General features: G+C 34.6%; 1 protein-coding gene and 1 non-coding gene across 2 annotated transcripts in view; both read right to left on the reverse strand.

The window, feature by feature from the left end:
• Positions 1 to 12,496: 12,496 nt before the first annotated feature.
• Positions 12,497 to 12,603, reverse strand: LOC127787751 (small nucleolar RNA R71). Its single transcript, XR_008020216.1, has one exon. It is a non-coding gene; the product is annotated as a small nucleolar RNA R71 (small nucleolar RNA).
• Positions 12,604 to 15,825: 3,222 nt separating this feature from the next.
• LOC127787570 (uncharacterized) overlaps positions 15,826 to 16,537 on the reverse strand; it is a 66,967-nt gene continuing 66,255 nt past the window's right edge. Inside the window, exon 8 of the mRNA XM_052315632.1 lies at positions 15,826 to 16,388. Within this exon, the coding sequence (XP_052171592.1) occupies positions 15,826 to 16,388 (563 nt within the window). The remainder of the gene's footprint in view (positions 16,389 to 16,537) is intronic.

Here is a 16,537-nt window from a genome sequence, read left to right on the forward strand (position 1 = left end):
TTGGTATTTACTCTTGTGTATTGCTTGAGTAAGAAATTATTTTAATATATGCTTTGTCTTTAAAAATTAAAGGATCATCATGCTTATTGTAGACCTCTATATGTAATGATCCTATGTTATAATTATAAGTTTGGGATATGGTACTTATGGTTTGACTTCTTGAGTAATTACATTATCTCTTGGTTTGATCTCTTGTAAAGACGTTGAATATATGGATTGAATGCTATGTTTTTGAGTTCTTTAATGTCTATGATCTATATCTCTTGTACAAAAAATGTCTCTGTGGCTAAAATCCTTATGTGCTTGGCTAATGGTTGTCTCTTATTTATTTGAAACATGAGAATATGTTAATTGCGATTGATTCTTTAAATAAGGGAATTTGACATATTTCTAGAAATTGAATGTAATGCCAATAATTTATCTCTTAAAATTGATAGATTGGATCCTTACCTTTCAAGTTTTATGACTAATTTTTATGTCATATTAAGGGGGAGTTTTCATCCTCAAATGGAGTATTTCTATTAAACTTTTTGCTTAAAATGACATATTTTACTCCTATATTGATCATTTAATGTATATGCCTCTTATATAATGAATGACTATGCATTTGATCTAGTGTTTTGACATTTTTAAAACAATTATAATAAGAGTGATTATTTGGAATGATATATTTTGGCTCTTATATGATCATGAGTATGGGATATGGTATAAAACTTTTTGAACCATTTGGAGATTATTATGGCCTCTTATGTGCATGACTTACGATGATTTGTGTTGGTTATCTTAAGGGGGAGCTTGTATTAAAAAGAGCTTTTAGTTTAAGGGGAAGTTTATTTTTAAGGCATACCTTTTTGATTTATGACAAAAAGGAGGAGATATATGTTGAAATCGATTTGATATAGAAATAGGTTTTGTCATCATCAAAAAGGGGGAGATTGATATTTTACTTGTGTGTTGGTTTTGATGATGAAAAATAAATTATTTATATCTTAAGTCAAATATATGGTTTTTGAAACAAAAATTAATTTCAAATGGGTTGTTCAATTGAAATGATTTATGATTTTCTGTACTAGTCGGAGATTAGCAAAAATAAGTATTAAGATTTAAAAGAATTTGCTAAATGATTTTTACAAATTGGTTTTGAATAATTGGATAAATGAAGAAAAATGGTTCAAAAGAAAAAAAAAACAATGAATGTTTTTGATAGATTGATGTTTTACCTTTGATATCACTTTAATGATAAAAATTAATTGAATTTTAATGATGAAATTATTTTATTAATATTTATTATCTTGGTGCTTTAAATTATTTTTATATGTTCTATTAAGCACCAGAATAAAAAATTAATTCCATCATACAATTAAATATAAAAAAAATTATAAATTTTTTGATGACTTTTGAAATATTATGTTTAATTTGTTGAATGAAAATTAATTCTAATGCCAAAATATATTGTGATAAATTTCTTAATGGCATTTGGGATATTATGTTTTATTTGATAAATATTTTTTTTTGAAAATTAATTTCGTAATGTCATAAATTTGTTTTAAAAATATTATGATTTTTATTTGATTAGAAATGTGTCAAAAATCTTGTTATATTTTTTATGATATTTGGAAGATTATATTTTTATTTGGTTAAAAAGTTATATATATATATATATTGTATTAAAAACCTATTCAAAAAGTGAAAAACAAATTAAAAGTTGCCCGTAGGACTTGATCTCAAGTCTCCAACAGTAGTAAGGCACTCAAGTGTGCTCTTGTGATTGCTCCAGCTACAGCTTCCTCTGTAAATTAGGCGCACAAAATTATATATAAACAAACCTGTATATAATGAAATAAGAGCAAAAATTTTAATCCCAACATTGTAGCCCTAAGGAATTGAAACCAGGCCAACAACAAACCAAGGTTCATGCGGTGTTGGCTGCGCTTAACCTTGTGCATTTATTTCAAACAAACACATAAAAAATAAACAAAGAAGAAACAAGCATGCAAGCACAAGGCGTTTATACTCGCCAGTGTACGAGTGTGCGCTGTAACACAATTTAATTTTCTGGGTAAGTCCAGGTCGATTCACTGGGAGATCAAAACAGAAATGAAATGCGGTGAAAGATTTTTATGTGCTAAATGGGTTTGTCAGACCAATTTAGCTGAACGACTTGTTTTTTAAGATTAAAAATAAGATGTTTGTGTATGGAAGGCAATCTTGGGACAAAGCAATTTATGTGCTAGCCCACTGATTTACCAAAGAGATATCAAAATATTAACATCGACTGATTTAAATTGAGGTTATGTAGTTAACTATATCCCAAGATGATAATAGTTCTATGTTAAGCACTCTCCATACATGGCATGAGAGAGTCTGGATTAAGAAACTATCATAAATTGAAATATAGATTAACACACATTTGAGATCTAATAAGTAAACACAACTCAAGGTCATGATAGTTCTAGGTTAAGCACTTTCCATACATGGCATGAGAGAGTCTAAATTAAGAAACCACCATAAATTGGATCGCAGATTAATCATTCCAGCTTGATTATGAAACCATTTCCAGTTTAAGTAACCTCCATACATGGCATGGAGACTCTAAGTTAGGCTTATGTTTCAACTCAAACCCAAAGATTCAATATACACACATTTCTCAATTCAAATAAGCATTCTGTTAATTCAATCGGAGTTCTGCTCTCTTAGGCAAGTAGTGGCACTGGACACAGTCCTTGCCTTGGCCCAAGCTTAAGCTTAGCCACACATCTCCAACTAAAAATTAAAGAGACAGGAAGTAAAATGCTAGAATGTAAACACAAAAATTAAAATTACAGAAATGTAAATGAACAGTTAAAGAACATTACAGAATGTAAACAAGCATGAAAAGAAATTGCAGAATGTAACTAACAGAAAATGAATAACATTGTATTGATGAAACAAAGTAAATGAACAACACTATTGGAATGAAAGAAAAATATAACGTAAACAATGCTCTCTTCCCCTTATTCTGGTTAAATGGTGGATGGGGGTTCTCCACCGTTGTCCTCTTTGAATGCAAGCTCTGGCCTCTTTATACTCCTTTGGTAACGGATACTTTGAATTTGAATCTCCAGACAACTTCTGATCATTTTCTGCATATTTCTTCTGCCAATATTCTCTGCAAACTTTTGCGTGTTGTCTTGAAATAGCTTTCTGAGGCACGCAGACGTGTGATCTGTTGTCTCCATGTATTTCTTCCCCATGGGTTGAGTTGGGCTTCAAAGTTGGCTTCCTTGAATTGAGCTTCAATTGGCTAAACTTTAATTTAAGCTTGCGGCTGGGAGCTTTTAATTCCAAACAGTGGGCTGCCTATTTCAATTGCAATTCAACTTCTTTAATTTGAGCTTCCATGGCACTGCTTCCCGCTATAATGCAATTGAAATATATGTCATTAATATGTATATGTATTAAGTTTATATATTATATATTAGATATGTATTATATATTATATTATATTATATTTATTTTATTATTACTATTTTTTTATATATTATATATATTTTATATATTTATATTAATTTTTAAAACTTGCATATAACCGCAAATTGAATATAAATATTCAATTAAAACCAATTTTAAGATTAAACTAGGGGTATAAATATAATAAAATTTTGACATTTTAGAGCATTAATCAGGTGCCATTCCTCCTGCGCCTTCCTTTGTTTCTTTATGCGTGCAAACTAATATATATAGTAATCTATCAACCGATTATTCTCCAACTATTGACCGATTTTCTCCTTTCTGTCAACAAATAGAATACTTGCCTTGCATTTGTCAACCGGCCTGCTCCCATCTGTCGATTGACAGAATCTTTGACTTTAAATTGTTGACCATTTTTCATAAGTTGTCGATTTCTTTTCATATTTAAGCTATCTGGATGACCATTTTATAGAATTTGTTAATCGTTTCTATCGCTAAAAGTCTCTAACAGCAAGTTTTTCAATTTTCAATGGCTCTAAACGGCTAGTTTTTGGTTGAAGCTTGTAGGATGCCTATAAGTACAAATCAAGAATAATCTTGAAAAGGCTAATGGAAGGGAATGAAGTGAAGTGAGCTTGCAAAATTTATTCTTCTTCTCAATTGTGCTTGAGCTTTATTTTTCTCTCAAAAAGACTGTGTATCATATTGTGAAATTAGTTTCAAGCCTTTGTATCTTATTTTGAGAAACATTGTAACTAAGAGTATATACTCTTAAAACCTCTCTATTAAACATTTCTTTTATTTCCTAGCTTGGGTAACTAGAAGGTCTACTTGTCTAAGTATGAGGTTTGTAAATTCCTAGTGGTTAAAGCCAGAGGGCTTACAAGTTTTGGAAGAGGAGGATTAGTGGATTGGTTTAGAATATCCTTAGTGAGGAGTTAAGGTAGTGGATTAGGTTTGGTTTAAGTCAAACCACTATAAATCCTTGCATTCATCTCTTGCTTATGCTTTTTGTTTCATTTATTATTTCAAGTATTTCAATAATCCTCACTTTCATTATATTCTTATTTGTTTTGAAAAAGATTTTATGTTTTCAAGCTAATTTTTAAATAACCCAATTCATCCCACTTCTTGGGTTGCTGCCATAGCTTTTCAAACCTATCAGATCAGTCCATGACCCTCACTCAATCAGGATGATAACTAATGGAAGGATTATAGTACACGAGAATCAAAAGTCCAAATAAGTTCTATTATGAAGTAAGACTTCATTACTAGTAGGATTGTCCTAACATAATGCTAGTTGTCACTCAGAGTCTTTCAGGGTACATCAAGGAGATGGAGAGATCCTCCTTGTAGACCAAAATGTTTGGTCGACGTCAAAAAGTTTGATGTGTCTTGATTGCTACTTAGTAGTAAACCTAGAAAGTCACATGCATATAATGGTGTGATGGTTGACTAAGAAATTAAGGCTAAAATCGTCATTAAGAGTTGATGACATTACTATTAAGAGTTAATGGATCGGGTTAAATAATTAATTAATAATGAGCAATAGTCAAGAGTTGACATGCATGCCGTTAAGAGTTAACGAGGGCCTTAATGTCATTATGAGATAATGAAAGTTTTATTAAGAGTTAATGGCGGACCTAGTTGCAATTTCTAAAAGTTTTTGATACGGGGGCCAAAAACTATCAATAGTTTTTGTGAGACTGTAGACTGCATTGGCAGATTACACGATCGTTTGTTGATTTGTGAGGTGGAAAGGTTGGGGCACGTGGCAAGGGCAGACGAAGGGAAGACGACGTGCGTCCTCCTTGTCTCCTCCATGTTCCTAGCCTAATTTCCATGTCCCTTGTCTCTTGTGAGGATATTTAGACGGCTAGGGTTTTGGGCATTTGATATATAAGCTAAATGGGAGAAGAAATTAAGAGAGATCTGTTGCATTGTTTTTTCTCCCAACCCTAGCCCAAATCCTTCTCATTCTTGAGACCTTAAACCCTCTCTGGTTGCCCTTTTTCCTCAACTCCTTATTCCTCCATTGATATAGTAGCAACCCAAGCAAAATAGTGAGATTGTTTTGGTTCTTGGGTTTATTCATTTTGAACCCATTTTCATTCCCAACCTTAATCTCCCTTACTCTTTCTGTCTAGAACAAAGAAAGAGTAGCGGGATTCACCATCTTACTGAAGTGTGGACTGACTAGGCCTTCCGTGATTTTGGGAGTCTGTTTGGTTTAACCGAAGCTGTTTGGAGCAAGGAATTGCTGCCACCAGAAGGATTTCAACATCTACATTGGCCTTCAAGTGTTAAAAGGTATACCTACTAAACTCTCTATGGCATGGTTTAGTTTTGGATAGAATATGGACATGGAAATGAGTCTTGTAAGGGTGTTTTTTGGTTTATGTTTTTGCTGTCATTTTATTTGTTTTTTGAAAACATTTTTGAAAATCCAGTTAAACCCTTACATTGATAATCCAATAGTTGGTGTTTCTCATTAGTAGTGTGTGGCTGAGTTGAGTCTTTGGATATGTCTGAGATAAATGTCCGAGCTGATGTGCAGTCTTGTCCTGTGATAGAGCACATATTTTCATATTATTTAGCCCTCATATTTAGTTTTTTTGCACATTAGTTGTGTCATTTTATTCATCTTGATTTTGTTTTATTTTATTTTATAGGAATTGAGCTTCACACTATTTTATTTTATTTTGGACAGATTTGGGCTTCCTGGATCATAAGGAATTTTGATGGCAAGAAGGGAAACAAGGAGATTTGAGACAAAGAAGCAAAAAGTGTGCTGACAGATTTGACCTTCTATGATTCTTTCAAATTTTTGGCCAAGTTTTAATCCCAGAACGTGAATGATGTCTTCAGAGATATTGTAGAGGACTTCTTATTATTTCTTGAATGATATGGTTTGTCTAAATCCAAGTTCGTTTGGGCCTCCAAACATCGCTTCAAAGTCAGGACCAGATGGCTAGGTTAAATTAGGAAAGCTGCACAGACGCTGAATCTTTAAAAGGCCATAACTTGGGCGTCTGATATCCAAATCAAGTGATTAAAAATCTCAAATTCATATACTCTTCCTGATCTAAATTTTTTATGAAGGGGCCGAAGCCCAGAACGCACGTTATCCTATTCAAAATCAGCTGTGAAGTTTCGGTAACCTAGGGTTTCCTCCCTAAGCTCTATTTAAGCACATTAAGAGGCCATTAGGGGGGAATTATTCTTTTCTCACGTGAACAGTAGCCATTTTTCTCTTTTTTTGTTTTCTTCTCCATGGAGGGATAAACACTTGTAACCAGTTGCAAACCCGAACTTATTCCATGGTTTGAATCCCGAAAGCTTCTACGAAATCTGGTTTGAATTTCAATTATATTTGTTTTAAGTTTTCTCTACTTCTTTTCTGCTTATTCTAGTGCATGTTCAAGATGGTTGTATGAACATATATGGGGTGGATTTCTCTTTTCTATATTGCCATTTTAATGTTGTAGTCGGTTGATACAACACACTAAGGAAAGAAGCAAAAACAAATAACTTGGTATGGATGGTTATGGATACTAGGTTCTGGAATCTGTGTGAATGAAGATTAAAATTGGTAGACTGATTGAAGGAGGTTTTCTTTGATTTTTATATCAGCTTTGATTTGATCGCTAGACAGTTGTTGGAGATTTATTCATGCAGATTTTGGGTGTTGAAACTCGGCTAGATCTAATCTATAAGAAGGGATGATGAAAACCTGGTTTAAGGGAAAGATTTGTAACTGGTTGCGTTTGGATCCATAGACAGTTTAGTTTTTATATTTTTACTCAATCTTCATACTTTCTTTTTCATAAAAAAAAACCCCCCCCATTTAGTCTTGTTTTGACAGATCCGTTTGAGGTTTGTTAGGAGACGACTTTGGGTTGCACCCTTATTGCAAATCCGAATCATTATTCATCTAATCTATCGGTGTTCGATAGCCCGACCACCCTGATGGATGCAAGTCCTTCTAGGTACTTGAAGTAAGCTCAAACCCTATGATGAGGCAACTTTCTCGAGGTTCTGATATGGGCGAGTGTAATTTCAAGATTTGAGGCATCACACTCAGGAGGTGGGACATCGTAGACAAGTAACAAACAGCCCATTACTTTGCTCATAACTTTGGATGTGCGACGGATGGCGGCTCCCTAGCAGTGGATTGGCGAAGGGTGACTTTTGATCGTCGGATACATCGTGTAGTGACCACTATAAATGATCTCCTCCTCCTAGAGTTTATACTTTTGCTTCTTCAAGTTTTAGAATTCCTCAACCTTGCAAGTTCTTGGTGCTTTTTTTTCGTCTTTGTGGCCTTCGATTGAGATCATGCTTCTCGCTCACATTCCTCCTCCACCCAGGACTCTGACTAGGTAATCCTTCAATTTTGTCTTCCTTTCATTATTGTGTTCCTGTTAGAAACCCTCGATCATGTAGGTTTCGATTCTACTGGATTTCAATCCATAGAGTCGCAAGCGCGATCTCCTTCAAGTCAATCCACACGATCGACCCTTCCACGAACGCCTTGAGAAATGCTAGCAACCCTAGGTGCCTTTTGAGAGAATCCGAATTTTCTTGTTCTTTTCCAGCTTCTTAAGCGGCATATCAATAGAGTTAAAAACCCTAAACACGCCATGGAAAAACCCTAAACACTTTAGGTCCGACCCTTAATCACATTGGGCCGATTCTCTCTTTTTAATTGTGGAATGGGCTCGATCTAAGTGTGTGACCCCTTAGGTCCACCATTAGACTAGATGTAGGGACAATTCTATTGGGCTATATCAAGGCCTAACTTATTAGATTAATTAAACTCATGGGCTTTTTAGTTAACACATCTCATGGGCTTCTTAATTAAACTCTTTAATTAATAGTTTTAGAATTAATCAAATTAATTTTAAAACCCTACATATCATGGTTAACGTCTAGCAACATTCCATGAATACTGTCGATGTTCAGAGATGGTCGACTGAGATTCGACGACCTGTACTGATCCAATAATCACAAATACAAAGGGAAGAGAACAATAACACCATCAACAAGAAATGCACAAGAGTTTTTTACGTGGTTTGGCTAGAATGGTGTCTAGTCCATGATTGTTCTCTGATCACTTTTGTAGAGTAAACAATATGTATTTTTTATCATGCCCCTACAATAGCTTTTGATCCCCTATTTATAGTGTGGGATATTGAAAATTTACACAAAGTTTAAGGTAGTGGGGTCATATCTTGAGGGATAATATGTCATTATCTCCATAAAACAAAGAGTAAAAGTTATGCACCATTTGGGGACTGGTGTAATACCCCGAGAGCCCAGAGAGATTAGTATATATCGAGGATAGTGTAAGAAAGGAAATAATACCAGCTGGATACCTTTTGGGCTGAATGTTGGCAAAGAACTTCCAAATTAAGCGTGTTTGACCTGGGGTAATCCAGGGATGGGTGACCCCCTTGGGAAGTTCGCATAGGCCCATCAAGATAAGTTGTTCCGGTCCTTCCTATCGCTCAAACGGGATGTTACAGGTGGTATTAGAGCCAATCCGGGCCGTGTGTTGGGACCATGTACTAGCCAGAGGCTGGGGGTACTGGACTGGGGACCGTGTACTAGCCCAAGGCTGGGGGTACTGGACTGGGGACACTGGACGGGGGAGAACTGGGACTAGTTGTAAGGTCGCATGACGAGGATGTCATGTGCTTAAGGGGGGGAGAATGTAATACCCCGAGAGCCTAGAGAGATTAGTATATATCGAGGATAGTGTAAGAAAGGAAACAACACTAGTTGGATACCTTTTGGGCTAAATGTTGGCAAAGAATTTCCAAGTTAAGCATGCTTGACCTGGGGTAATCCAGGGATGGGTGACCCCCTTGGGAAGTTCGCGTAGGCCCATTAGGATAAGTCGTTCCGGTCCTTCCTATCGCTCGAACGGGATGTTACAACTGGTCTCCACGAATAAGGACAAATAAACATCAGATTTGATTATTCTGCTTTATGGTCTTCTTTGCGAGCTAATCGGGTTGACCAGCGAGCTGAAGCCATCGTCGAGAGCTTGCTCGCTATCGTAATCAGAAATCGCACTTTAGCAATTATGCGACCTCATAGAGATAGCTTCGACCTTGGGCCCATTGGACTTGGAGAGGTTGGGCCTTCTTATCAGACTGTTTCCAGCCCACTGCAGTCTCATCAATAGCCCAAGGCGGTTCACGAAATGCCCGTAACAAATACCTAGCCAATGATGAAAAACACAGACTTTTTCAATTGCAATTACCGTGTAGTAAAATCCTTTCATCAATCTATGTCCCAATTGAATTTAGGATATAGTTTTATGACAAAACCCTAATCATTCAATAACTATGTATCCATTCCAGATTTATGACTTGATAGGTGAAATCACGTTTTGATTTCCACCTTACCTTGGTTAAGGATTTCCTCAGTCATGAAATCATCAGAATACATAGGACATCCTCTCATCTTGGTGATAAGTGATGAATCCTATTTCGACATTCACAAGCCTTCATATGTGATAAGGGCACACCCAATGATAGTTTTTCAATGACTCAATTAGAATCCAAAAAAGCACCAAAGCGTAACCAGTCAAATATAAGATTACCATGATGTCTCAAGTCTAAGGATCAATCTACACTATTGCAACACAGGAATTCCAATTTGACATTAAATAATAACCATTAGGAATTCTGTAGCGGGCCAGTTTAGTGTACTTATTCTTATAATAAGCACTCACATATATGCACTAGTGTCCTCACACTAATGTCCATGAAACAAGACATTCTCCTAATTGAGCATGCATCATATGTGCTAGTCTATCTGAGTTATTACTGTTCAATCCTAATAACTCTAGCTAGGAACATTTAAGATCAAGGCTTGTAAGGAATATGTTTCATGATCGTCATCTCTATGCACGACCATATTCCATGAGCCTGTTTGAACTATGAACTATGTCAAGTATGGATTGCAATAAATAATGACGACAACCATCAATGACAAATAAAAACATAATGCCTTGTAGTAATAATTGATTGAAAATAAAGAATCCCAATGTAAAATATGATCAATTACATAAAACACGATTGGCTTGTGGGGCATAACTCTAACAGTATCGGGGTGTTATGGGGGCTTTTCCAAATACATGAGTGGTCTTTGGCTTCACTTCACTCTTCTGCTTCTGTTTTTCCCCGCACATATGTGCTCATGCTTGTTTATTCTTGCTACAAGAAAAATAACTCCAAAGCTTTCAAAGAGGGACATGAGGGCGCTCTTCAACAAGAGGGAGGAAACCAGGCCAAACTTTGAGCCGGTCGACAAAGCTGCTAGGAAGACCTTAGCCTTACCAAAGTTAACTACCAAACATTCAACCAAGGCCCCCATTGCTGAGGAGCAAGCTCGACACCAAAAGTGGTAGAGGGTTTTCGAGGGGGAGGCTAGACCGTCCTATAATTAAAGCCCGACTGGCCATGAAACTTACTCGGTCAAGTTTTAGGATCCCAATTTTGAGAGCGACCTTTTCATTGATGACCATTTACATTCGTCGTGAGAGTAGAAAAAACTGTTGGATCTCATGGCATTTCACTGGGTCGAATGCCAAGCACTACTGCTTGTTGCAGATTGTTTGATGCTTGAGGAAGACACTATGACTTGACTCACAAAGATGATGCATGACTATGAAGAGAAGTTGGACCTGGCCCAGGAATCAACGAAGAGGGAAATTTATTATTTGCATGAGAAATTTATATTGTTGTGTTAATGCTTTAAAACATTGGTCACCTTTTAATGATTTGATGATTTATGCATAACCGACTAAAGGATTGTTATAAATTAGATCCATAGGCAATATAAATCATCATGTGTGAGAATCGAGGAAGCTTAGTGAGTCAAATCGCCTTCCGAGATTAGAGGTTTTCAAAGAACTTAATCCTTATTTATTCTTTTGACATTCGCTCAGAAATCTAACACTGAAATTGAATTAATAAATGAGTAATATGACTTGAAAAAGTTTATTAATTAATTGAGGAAAATCTACCATCACATGCAAATAATTATAAAATATTGTAAGAGTATTTTTGGTTTTAAATCGGATTGAATAGATAATTACATAATCTAAATTAAATGAAATCTAAACCCTAGTGCATTCCTTAATTAATTTTTCTCACAAAGAATTCAGTTTTTCATTTATTTTTCTTTTCATTTATCCGATTAATTAATTAGTTCAACTTATGCTAAATTAAAATTGTTTTGGTATTGTGATCTAGTACTAGTGGGATCGACACTCTTTTCATCATTATATGCATATTTGACTAGGGTACACTTGCCCGAATTAATTATGCATAAATCACACATCAAGTTTTTTGCGTCGTTATCGAGGATTAGTTTATTGTATATCAAAACTACATAATTTAGCCTTAGATTGAACATCTTTTTGTTTTCTTTTAGGATTTTTAATTTTAATTTAATTTTATTATTATTATTATTTAGGTTCTAGGGATTTTATTTTTAATTTTTAATTTTAGTATTTTTCTTTTTCTTTGTAGGTTTCATGGTGCATAACACACACTAGTGGTGGAGAATTGATATCCCTTGACCAAAAAATTGAAAAAACTTTGAAAAAGTAAAAGAAGGAAAAAAAGAATAAGATAGAACAAGAATAAGAAACCCAAAATAATCCAAGGACATTAAGCTCATATGCTACACCTACTTTGGATGGCACTACATCAAGCATTAGGAGGCCAAATGTGCAAGAAAACAACTTCGAGATCAAGCTTGCAATTATTCAAATGATCCAGATGTGTGTACAATTTTCTGGCCCTAATGATGATCCTAACTCTCATATTGCTAATTTTCTTGAAATATGTGATACTTTTAAGCATAATGGAGTTAGTGAGGATGTTATTCAACTTAGGTTATTTCCCTTCTCCCTAAAAATAGAACAAAAGAATGGATTAATTCTCTTCTTGCAGGTTCTGTTACTACATGGAATGATTTGACACAAAAAAATTTATCTAAATATTTTTCACCTGCTAAAATGGCTAAATTAAGGAATGACATAACAACTTTTTCACAATTTGGTAATGAATCCTTTTATGAGTCATGGGAGAGATTTAAGGAACTGCTTAGGAAATGTCCTAACCATGGTCTACCTGTTTGGATGCAAGTGCAAACTTTTTATAGTGACATTAATCATTCTTCTCATTCAATATTAGATGCAATTGCAGGTGGTACCCCTATGAGGAAAACACCCAAAAGAAGCATATGAACTTTTGGAGGAGATGGCAACCAACAGTTATCAATGGGATAATGAGTGAGCAAATAAAAAGGGAGTTGAAATTTATAATGTTGATTCTATCACTATCTTATCTGTTCAAATTACTGAATTAAATAAGATTTGGGTAATTTGAGAGTTTTAGCTATGAATGCTTCTTCTTCTCATTTTCTTTCTTATGAGCTTTGTGGGCAAAGGGGACATGCTAGTGTAGATTGTTAAGTAGGAAATCATTTTTCTTTTAGTCCTTTTGAACAAGCTAATTTTATTTCTTATGGTGTCAACAGGTCAAATTTTAATCCCTACTCCAACACTTACAATCCAAGATGGAGGATGTAACACCCCACTTTATCAGGGCAAGTTATAACTTAGGAAATTTCGGACTTATTTTATTTTATTTTTTTTAAATCCTTTTCACGTGCTAAATTTAATTATTCTCGAAATTCCCTTAAACCTATCTAGTGCAAGACCTAGCAATTCATACTCTAGGTTTAAGTAGAATTATATAAAGCTGAAGCTGAAATCAAACCTGATCATAGCATCTCATACATTGATAACTGAACATAGTTTATAATACCAAATTCTTGGTACAATACATAAGCTTTTAAAACGTACATTCTTGCTATACAAAACACTTGAAATATTCATGCAACAACAAAACATGGTACAACTTGCTCATTCCTCGAAAACTCGTGTCGTTACACATCTTCGATTTTCGTACCATCACTGCAAGTCCCAACTAGAACGTTTGAATATTCCAGGGACAAAAACCCAAATTAGATGATGAACCATCTAAGTAAGGGTACAAAATATTTTATCATGTGTGTATGCAGTGTCTTACTCATCGTAAGGGTCAATTGCACCCTTCATGCTACCTACTATTTTTACGGCCACCTCTTTCGAAGCCAGGGTGTATAGGGGTACCCTTGGTTAAGCAGCGGTGCAAGTTCGTACTCCCTACGGCCACAATGCGCATGATCAATGATATCAACGTATACATATGCATTTCATAGCATGTCATGTATGCAGTCTACATGATGGATATATATCAGAGTATGTCAATATGATGAAAGCATTCCCAAAGATCGAGGTTTAAACATAAACATTTATAACCGCACCAAACTTGTAACAGTACACTTACTTTTTACAAATTAAGTTACCTCGATAAGCTTGTCGACCTCAAAAGACATGCCAGACGAGTTATTTTCAAATCCTCGAGCCTCAAGGGTTCCTAAAAACATTAAATTTATTCCCAAATATCAATTTCCTATTTTCCTCATAATTCTCATAATTTTCCATAATTTCTTCTTATTTTCTAAGTCTTATATCCTCAAAATTCACAATAAATATCTAAATCCTCATTTAACCCAATCTTTCTTCACTAATATTCCTACAATAGCATTTCTAAACTTATGAAATTTCCTTATAATTGTTCAGATTAAATTTCTATTTTTTCCCTATTTTCCATAATAATAAAATCACAAAATAAATAATTATTTTAACATTTTCCAGGAAAGTTTTCTCAAAATAAAACATAAATTAAATTCTAGATTTTCTGAAATTTCTCCCAATTTTTTTGAAATTTTCTTCCTTTTTTTTTTTCTTTTTCTTTTTCTTTTCTTTTCTTTCTTTATTTTCCACCTGACGCGTGCGTGCAGCCCACGCACCGCCTCCCCACACACTGGCACGTGCCGCCACGCGCCCGACCCATCTGAGTCGTCTTTTTCGGCAGCTGCTTCGCCGCCGGCGAGCCTCCCAAGCCCCCAAGCTTCGAAACAAGCTTCCTTCCCCCCTAAATCCAACATCCCGAACCCAAATATAGCCTTATAATTTAGAAAAAAACAACTAAAAATACCTCATTTTGGTGTTTTAAAGCTCAGCTCCGGCGATTGCATGATTTTTCGACGATGCTTCGATTCCCCACTTCCTCTGCTCCGTTGGCCATCAAATTCTCCAGACTTCTTGCCTACGACTCGAGGATCAAATCCCTACTCACTAATCTCTCAAATACTGCCCTAATCACCCATTTCTTGAAATAAAATCTTTGATGAAGTGGGCTGCTCGAACGTAACTATTTATAGCCCAAACCGGCCATGAGTTGTCCCATTAAGGGCACCCACGCATCCTAAGGGCCATTCCGACGACCATTACGGCATTAATGCCCCCTCTCCCTCTGATTGCTTGTTGCAGGCGCGACCAGTGCATGGCCATTGCGCTTGCTCTAATTTGATTTCTTTTGATTTTTATTTTATATAATATACATATATACATACATATACGAATTTATATACTAATTTTTTGCAAGAAAATTCTAATTTTTAATACAAAATCTTTATCTCATTTCTGGTATTTTTTACAATAACTGTGTTTATATAAATAAACTAGGGAATGCCCGTGACTAAAGGCACGGTGTAAATAATATAAAAGTAAATAATATTAAAATTAAATATTAAATAAAAATTAAAATTATTGTATACTTATTAATATTGTATAATAAAAAAATAAATTAAAAAAGTGCTCTACAATCTGAATAAATTAAATTAAAAGTTAAATATCAAATAAAATACATACCAGTTAATGTTATTGCTGCCAATCAAATATAAAAAAAAAAAGATAAATATCAAATACTATTGCAAAACAAACATTATATTGTCATACACCAAAAGATTGGATTAAAGTTTTACAAAAAATGGGTTAAAACTTTACAAAATATGTATGCTTTACAAAAAATGTGTCAATAACATGTCTTCAAACATGTGTTTGCCCGAACTTTCTCCTCATTACTTTCCAAAAAGTCTTCGTATCAACTTGTATGTATCCCCAATGAGGAACATGCACAACAATCTAATAATTTGTGAAACAAAAAAAATATAGATTAGAATATTTGTTAGAAATATACATATCAAAATATACTTTGAGATTGAAATTACCTTATTACATCCCCATCGAAGCAATGTAGTTGTATTTCTCCTTTTAAGCTCCATATATTTTTCGATCCAATCCTACAGAAGTCCATATTTCAAATTATTATTAAATTTAAATTTTAAAAAAAGTTATATAATCAATAAAAATAAATCTACATGGTTACCTTCTGAACACTACAACAACACTTCAGAATAAACAATATTTGTAGTAGAATCCAAACAATCTTTAGGGAGCAGAATACTTATACGATCAAATGATGTACATCTAGATAATGCCACATATAATTGTCCATGGCTAAAAACTGGTATGCGCAAATCAACCCCAACAAATTTCACAGATTGTCCTTGAGATTTATTAATGGTCAACGCATATGCCAATCGGACAGGAAATTGATGTCTTGTCATTTGGAAAGGCGTTTCTGAAGAAGATGGTGCCAAAGATATCCTTGGTATAAATGCCAAATTACCAAACTTTTCTCCAGTTAAAATTTGAGCTTCAATTATGCGAGTGTCGCACCTAATAACCATCAATCTTGTACCATTACATAGTCCATCTTTTGGTGCAATGTTTCTCAACAATATTATAGGACAACCCACCTTCAACTCTAACTTAAAAGTTGGCAACCCAGGAGGATCCAATGAATTTAAATATTCATTAGGATATCTATTTGTAATGGTAGGATCAATTTCATTATCTCCAGACATTTTATCTGCTGCAAGATAAGTATATAATCTCCCTGGAAAGATATTCAACGCAGTAGTATTGATGTCACTAACATCATCGTTACGCGCAGACAGAATTGTGCGTTCAGTTAAAAATGTTGGGGTTGACGTCTCTATCATGTTCAACCGTGGGTAAACTGTAGAGAGTAATTCATTCAAATCT

Source organism: Diospyros lotus, chromosome 12, assembly GCF_014633365.1.
Source record: "Diospyros lotus cultivar Yz01 chromosome 12, ASM1463336v1, whole genome shotgun sequence".
NCBI classification, from domain to species: domain Eukaryota; kingdom Viridiplantae; phylum Streptophyta; class Magnoliopsida; order Ericales; family Ebenaceae; genus Diospyros; species Diospyros lotus.